Consider the following 8,490-nt stretch of genomic DNA (forward strand, 5'->3'; position numbering starts at 1 on the left):
TGGTAATAAGTTGAGGCTTGTACAATCACTTACAGAGACTTAATCATTCTACTTAATGGAGAGCCACCCAAGACATAGTTTACAACTGGAATTTCCTTCAGAAAATAACAGATTTAAGTACTTGTCAGGATTACTATTCTGAAAGTATGCATGCTTTTGAGTATCACAAAGCTCTTACTCTTAACCTGAGCAAAAATCAGTTTTAAAAACCTTCAATTTTCCTCCCTTAGGTAAGAATGGGGAGGTTTTCACCCCAAAATGTTTCCAGTCTCTTACCATAGGTTATGCTGGGTAGTGCTGATGATGCTTGTAGACCAAAGCACCTGGTTTCCACCCCTGCTTTAAGAAAAATGACTCCAAAAACATACCTGGTTCAACTGTTTGTTGAAGGAAAAGAGGATTTTATCAAGAAACTGAAGACAGGTTTTAGCACTTTACACTGTGTTCAAGCCATGCATGGGAAAATATCCTGGTTTTGATTGCTACTGTTCATCAACAGATTCCAAGAACATAGTTGTTGTATGACAGCCCACTGTATTTCCAGTTTTAAACTATTTTACTATATCTTTACTTTTTACATATTATTGAACCTGTATTTGTACCCTTTGTATCTATGGTTGACTAGCCAGTAAGGCAGGAGATGGAATATGCAGCCAAAATTTTGGTTCATTAAGTTTAGATACAAGACTGCAATTTCCTCTATATTATCTATTCACTAATTATCAATATACAAAAATTATCCACTTGTTTTAGGCTAAGTCTTGCCCTTTTCACCTTTGTTCAAGAAATTGAGAACACTGCTCTGCAGTCTGAAGAATTCTTGAAGGGAGCTGAGCTAGAAGCTTGATCCCAGGATGAATTTTGTCTTGTGCATCTTCCAGAGGTTAAATCACTATGATTTTCAATGTTGAAATGGGCCATTACCTGACCAAAAGACTTGTAGGGTTTTATCTGTCCTTTCCTTTTACACTTCATCAGCCTGGCAAACTGAGTTCTTATATCCTTGCTATACAGTGAATAGACAAAAGGATTGACCAGAGAATTGGCTTCTCCTAGAAGGAACAAAAAGTTCTTCAACAATGGGGGCACAGGGCAGGTGCTACAGATAGCTTTCACAATGGCAGTCATGTAATAAGGGCCCCAGAAAAGGATGAAACAGATGATCATGATAAGGACAGTCCTCAGTGCTTTGAAATGGCGTAGATGAGCCATAAAGGTATCTGTGCGCAAGCAGGCACGCTGGATCTGCTTGTGCTGTAGATATGCTATCCTACCCACTGATATATGCAAACAGACCAACATCAGCAAGGCAGGAACAAAGATGCCAAAACAGATGATGTATAAGTAGTCATTCTTAGTGGCAGACAGGAGCCCACATTGACCCCCTGTATAATTGCTCTGCTGGAGTTGTGAGGAAATAAGTGGCATATGTCCCACCAAGAAGGCAACACTCCATAGGACAACGAGAGAGAAGACTATAGGTTTCTTGTTCATCAGAGTAGGGTAATGAAGGGGCAGTCTCACAGCCAAGTACCTGTCCAGAGAAACCAGTAGCAAGGTGAGGATGGAGGCAATGCACGGAGTAATGCTCATGCAGATCCTCAAGAGACAAAGAAGAAGATTTGTGTCAAATAATGCATCTGTTGCATCATCCAACGCATCCCCAATGCACATGACACCAACCAGCAGATCAGCAGCTGCTAGGTTAAGTATGAAGACATAGTTTCTACTTGGTCTCTTCTTCTTCAGCTGACAGATGACAATGATGACTAGCAGGTTGGCAGATGGGATGCAGATACTCAAGGCAGTATGTAGCACTGCATATGCAACAGAGGGCATCTTCTTTAGCAAGCTGCGATAGGAACATTGGGTTTAAGAGGTCCTCTTTGAACCCACAAGAGGCAACATCATGTTGGAAGCAAATATACTTGTTAGCAAATTACTCAAGACCAGCAAAAAGAAACGAAAGCCTGTTAACTTGAATGCTTGGTTATGCTGTCAGATTATTGTCTTCAAATTGATGGGAAATAGTCCAGAGAGATATTGCTAACGCCCTTGTAGCTCCCTTCTTGTTTTGTTAGTGAATACAGGTTCTTCCCCTCAAAGATATGTTTGAAGATGCACAGAGGATAAAACTCCTGTCAGCTGAAAGCTTCAGGCAAAATGAATTCATTTGCCAGGATGAAAAGAGGAAACAGGGAAGGGGCTTGTTTAATCAGTTCCTGAAACTGTCTTTGACGCAGAAAGATAAGGATGGACTTTAGCAAATAGAGTAGAAACAATGTTATCCCATCCCACCCCATTAGGCATCTTAAATGTGCATGCATTAAAAGTATTTGCTTTGTGCATACAGGAAAGTGATCCAATGTCTGGAGGCTATTAAAACACAGAACATGTCAATGAGGTCACTGATTATTTAATCCTGGGAAGAAAATATGTTTCACTTATAATAAAAAAGGCCCTTTTCCAGCTAAGTGGATGATGGATGTCAAACATCCATATAAAAACAGAAAATCTCAACAGAGTTTAAGATTTACAATACTGGTTGGCTTTGAAGGTTTGCTATACCAGAGGTGGTTGGGATTGTAGCATTTTCTATCTTTTATCCTATTCAAGATTATTGTAGGATACTTATTTAACCTCTAAAATCAATGGTTCCCTGTCCTAAAGCTTTCTTCCTCAAGAGGGCAGCTATATTGTGGGGCAGTATTATGGCAAATGTTAAATTAGTAAGCAACTCACTATAGGCAGTGGCCTAAATCCAATTGTTAATCCAAATCCATTGTTTTTAACAGAAACACTACATCAATGGAATTTACACAGGTACCGATTTACAAAGATCCCATTAATTCAATGGCTCTATTCTAGTTGGGATTAACAACTGGATTTAGGGTGCTGTTTTCAGATCAAATGCTGTCATAAAATATGTAATTTACATTATTGATTGTCTGTTGTGTGCCTGCAAGTCATTTTCGATTTATGGTGACCCTTAAGGTGACGCTATCACAGGTTTTTCTTGCCAAGTTTCATCAGCATGAGTGTGCTAGTGCCAACCTCTGAGGCTGAGAGATTGTGACTTGTCCAAGGTCACTCAGTGGGTTTCCATGGCTGAGTGAGGATTCAAACCCTTGTCTCCAGAGTAGTCCAATGCTCAAACCACTACACCATGCTGGCTCTCATTGTAACTTGTTTGTAAAAGATAACAACACTGTTACTTTTTTCAAGGCCACCACTTTCTTATTCATCCAAATCTAATATATGAAAATAGAAAACTAGGTAATATTTAAGAATTTAGTTTTTAATCGTTGAGCAAGTCAAGAACCTGACTTTTTTTGATACATAGTTCAACTCATCTAATTTGCAAATTATTTCCCAATCATTTTTTTTAAAAATGCATTCAAAGGAAGAATCCATTTTATATGCCCATCAAGTGCTTTCATTTAATTGAGATCTGTAGATATTTGAGAAGTTGATGTGCTATTTCTTACCATATAACATTGTTCTAGTTATGCAAAATTAATTTAAACTGTACCATATAAAATGTTTGTCACTGCATTGATATAATAAATCCGGTGTAGGTTATACTTTAGTATCGGTCCATCAAGTAACAACTGTGTACAGGACCAAGTACTTCTCAGAGAAGTTAAAATACACAATCAGACATTAAACATGCATTGGGATCTGAGATTATTTCCAAACATTATCATTTTAAAGTAATCCTCCATTGTTCTTCTAAACAAGAGTGAATATTCATGGTGTGGGTGTGTGTTTATAAACAACCAAGTGTTTGTTCAATACCTATGGCTTATACACTTTGTCTCATGAATCATGGCAGCAATATACAGTTGGCCCTCCATATCCATGGATTCTTTATCTACAGCTTGAAAATATTCCAAATATATAAGCAAACCTTAATCTTACTATGACATTGTAGCAAGGACCCCTTGTGTATATTTAAGAGCCATGGTGGCGCAGTGGTTAAATGCCTGTACTGCAGCCACTCACACACAAACCATAAGGTTGCGAGTTCAATACCAGCAAAAGGGCTCAAGCTCAACTCAGGCTTCCATCCTCCGAGGTTGCTAAAATGAGTACCCAGCTTGTTGGGGGCAATTAGCTTACACTTTGTAAACCGCTTAGGGAGTGCTTAAGTGCACTGATAAGTGGTATAGAAATGTACTTGCTACTGCTACTGTATATCAAAATCCGTCCCAGTAAATACAATGGCTTAGTAAAATGGCATTCCTTAGATAAAAGAGCAAAATCAAACTTTGCTTTTTGGAATGTATATTTTTAAAAAATTATTTTCAAGCCATGGATGCTTGAACCCATGAATATGGAGGGTTGACTGTATATAAATGGGACGAGCACCCAGATTTTGGGGTCCACAGGGCTCCTGGAATCAAAACCCAGCAGATTATCAAGGGCCCACTGTAATTCAATTTCTACTTACCTTACTACCTCATCTGTATGCTGACAATTCTTCCCTATTGAAATAGTCACTTTTGAACAACTCTAGATCATGCACCTGCATTTTAGTTTCTCCACAACCATGAACATTTAGTTTACATGGTTTCCTTACTTCTTCTATTGGTACAGCAGATATTGTACATTAATAAAAAACTGGTTGATACAAGATAAAAACATTTATATGTAGAAACCGTAGTCATCCATTATGGTTCCATGTTTACATTGATTAAGCCCAGCCTGGGCCTAAGTTGTCTTGAAGAATAAACTGCTAAATATAATGGCTGCTTGGCAGCTATTAGAAGACTGCACCATAGATGATCTCTTTTGGATTGATTTTATTTCATTGCCCGTTGTGTTAAAAATATTTTACTCAGAAAGAGAAATATGTAAATATAACTGACTATATTGTCTTGGCTAAATCAGTGCTTACGCTATTTGATATGGGGGACCAGGAGATCTCTACCCCTCATCTGCCAGGAACAAGCACCATATTTGTGTTCACCGGCTGTTAACTGTTTCTTTGCTGGAAATGGCACCGCCACCATTTCCTGAACCACTGCAATATGACCTGGATCAATTTGGTAGCCTACTCACACTACTGATGATCCTGATCACTCTGGCACGCATATGCACACAAAGAATGGTTAGGGACCTGGAGTAAAATGCACCAGATTGTTTTTTCCCCAATCAGTTTTGCCATACTTTTGCACCTTGCTTTGCCACACTCTTTCACTTTCTACTCTCTCCAAGTTAAAGAATATAAAGGTGTGTATTTAGAGGGGAATGGACCTTATTTGTGACAGTTTGAACAAATTCTGTACCTTCTTGTTACTTCTACATGGCCTACACAGCTATCAAGTTATTTATTGGGCTTGTTCAGGTGGGGGGGCTCTGACAATAATTCAAAGACTTTGTTCATATATTTTATACATTTTGGGTAGTTTGAATCTTACATCTGTGGCCCCAAAACCAACCTCTTCAGTCCTCTCCATCTTCTTTGCTTCTGGTATACCGGTAAGTGTGTTGATAGATCATGTTTCATCTCAATACAAGTTCAGATCACCTTTCCTACCTAAGCACCCTCTAGTGCCTCAGGCAAGGATGCTCTGTGCAAATTGATTCACCTCCCTTCACTGGCTACCAGTTTCCAGGCATGGTACAAGGTGTTGGTTATTACCTTTCAAGTCCTACATGGCTTGGTTCCAGATCACTTGCAGGAACACCTTCTTCCATATAGTCCACCCCGCACCCTTCGGTCTTCTATTACAGCCTAAAAAAATCAAGATTATCTGCTGTGACCCACAGGGCCTATTCCACCGCTGCTCCTAGACTATGGAGGAGTCCTAGGCTATGCTCCTAGACTATGGAGGAGTCCTAGGCTATGCTCCTAGACTATGGAGGAATGCGCCACATTAACACCTTTACGGCCTTTAAGGCCATAAAGACGGATCTCTTCCAGCAGGCCTTTCCTAATTAGTTACACACACCCCGAGCAAGTCACCTCTTTGTCCTGCAAACATAGACTATCCCTCCCCGCTTTGTCCTTTATTATTTGTTCTTATTTATTGTAGGTTTTTTTATTGTAATTTTTTATTTGGGTTGGAGGGGACCTTGCTTTAATGGTAACTGATATTTTATTGTATTATATTGTATGGTTTTTAAGATGTTGTAACCCACCTTGATTCCTGAGAAAAGGTGAGCTATAAATAAATCATCATCATCATCATCATCATCATCATCATCATCATCATCATACTGTCATGTCTAGTGTTGTGTCACCTTGGCTATCCGGATCTCCTTGAAACAAAAAAGAGTGAATGCCCCCTAGAATCAAATAAAACTATATTTGCCTTCTTGGTACAAAGTATTCTGAGGGATGAATGCACACAGAATAACTTCAAAAGAAAGACATTTACAGCTCACAGCCACAGGTGTGTTTTACTGCTATATTTAACCATGTAGAACTGCTTTAACTCAGCCTTGTGCTAATACGCTATCAATTTATCCTCTGTTCAAACATTCTATTCATTAAGTTCACATTTATTGCGGATTCTGGTTGTATGTTGACCATCCCAAGATAAGCATCACTAGAGTTCCAGTAATAGCTCTGCAAACAGTGTTTTAAAGGAGTTTGTACCTTTCAGCTGTTTCTAAGCAATTTACAGAGAACCAACTGGCCTGTTTTTAGGGGCTTTACGTATGCCTTTAAAAGGCTATTTATGACCACAGAAAAGACACTGCAATGTAAGTTGCATAGAACCATCTTGCAGAACTGATTGTTTGAACTAGAAAGTATATACAGTGTGCCTGTCATACATGGGCATGCCTCATGCAGCTTCCACAATATGCTGGAAGCTGTGCTGGAAGAAGCAGCACCACGTGCCAGAAAAAGTAATAGTGCACGCGCCCATGGCGTGTGCCTCTGCGGCACGAGCCCCATTATCTTTAATGGGGCTTGAGCATCCATGAAATTTCCCTTACACCGGGGGGGGGGGGTGTCCGGAATGGACCCCCGTGTAAGGAAAGGGACCACTGTACTGCCTTTTGTTAGTGCAAGTGGAGTATCACTCATCTGGAATCCCAAAATTTAAAATATTCAAAAAATCCAAAACTGTCCACATTGGTGGCTAAGATAATGTCAACTTTGCTCTCTGACAGGTCTGTGTGCAAACTTTGTTTCATGGACAAAATTATTAAAAATATTAAGTATTTCTCCCATTTTGAGAGAAAGGGAGGGATATAAATCCAATAAATTAATAAATATTTACTTTCAGGCTACAGTGGGGCAAAAAATATTTAGTCAGCCACCAACTGTGCAAGTTCTTCCACTTAAAAAGATGAGAGGCCTGTAATTGACATCATAGGTAGATCTCAACTATGAGAGACAAAGTGAGAAAACAAATCCAGACAATCACACTGTCTGATTTGGAAAGAATTTATTTGCAAATTATGGTGGAAAATAAGTATTTGGTCACCGACAAACAAGCAAGATTTCTGGCTCTCACAGAGCTGTAACTTCTTAAGAGGCTCCTCTGTCCTCCACTCATTACCTGTATTAATGGCACCTGTTTGAACTCATTATCAGTATAAAAGACACCTGTCCACAACCTCAGTCACACTCTGAACTCCACTATGGTGAAGATCAAAGAACTGTCAAAGGACACCAGAAACAAAATTGTAGACCTGCACCAGGCTGGGAAGACTGAATCTGCAATAGGTGAGCAGCTTGGTGTGAAGAAATCAACTGTGGAAGCAATAATTAGAAAATGGAAGACATACAAGACCACTGATAATCACCCTCTATCTGGGGCTCTATGCAAGATCTCACCCCGTGGGGTCAAAGTGATCACAAGAACAGTGAGCAAAAATTCCAGAACCACGCAGGGGGACTTAAGTGAATGACCTGCAGAGAGCTGAGCCCAATGCCACCAGGGGCCAGATCCTGCAGTGCCAGACGTGTCCCCCTGCTTAAGCCAGTACATTCCAGGCCCGTCTGAAGTTTGCTAGAGAGTATTTGGATGATCCAGAAGAGGATTGGGAGAATGTCATATGGTCTGATGAAACCAAAGTAGAATTGTTTGGTAGAAACACAACTCGTCATGTGTGGAGGAGAAAGAATGCTGAGTTGCATCCAAAGAACATCATACCTACTGTGAAGCATGGGAGTGGCAACATCATGCTTTGGGGCTGTTTCTCTGCAAAGGGACCAGGACGCTGATCCGTGTACAGGAAAGAATGAATGGGGCCATGTATCGTGAGATTTTGAATGCAAACCTCCTTCCATCAGCAAGGGCATTGAAGATGAAACATGTTTGGGTCTTTCAGCATGACAATGATCCCAAACACACTGCCCAGGCAACAAAGGAGTGGCTTTGTAAGAAGCATTTCACGGTCCTGGAGTGGCCTAGCCAGTCTCCAGATCTCAACCCCATAGAAAACCTTTGGAAGTAGTTGAGAGTCTGTGTTGCCTAGCGACAGCCCCAAAACATCACTGCTAGAGAAGATGTGCATAGAGGAATG

At 40.1% G+C, this 8,490-nt stretch overlaps 1 protein-coding gene across 1 annotated transcript; it reads right to left on the reverse strand.

Moving 5' to 3' along the window:
- Positions 1 to 606: 606 nt before the first annotated feature.
- Positions 607 to 1,839, reverse strand: LOC149318119 (glucose-dependent insulinotropic receptor-like). The gene has a single exon (XM_089509047.1). The coding sequence runs from the start codon at positions 1,837 to 1,839 to the stop codon at positions 781 to 783; it is 1,059 nt and encodes a 352-aa protein (XP_089365173.1). The 3' UTR covers positions 607 to 780.
- Positions 1,840 to 8,490: the final 6,651 nt, after the last annotated feature.

The sequence above is a fragment of the Sceloporus occidentalis genome, unplaced genomic scaffold, assembly GCF_023333645.1.
Source record: "Sceloporus occidentalis isolate IW3139 unplaced genomic scaffold, rSceOcc1.0.p SCAF_2, whole genome shotgun sequence".
NCBI lineage: Eukaryota > Metazoa > Chordata > Lepidosauria > Squamata > Phrynosomatidae > Sceloporus > Sceloporus occidentalis.

Excerpts from the sequence above, each read along its gene's own strand:
- LOC149318119 (XM_089509047.1), bottom strand. The coding sequence starts at position 1,839 with ATGCCCTCTGTTGCATATGCAGTGCTACATACTGCCTTGAGTATCTGC.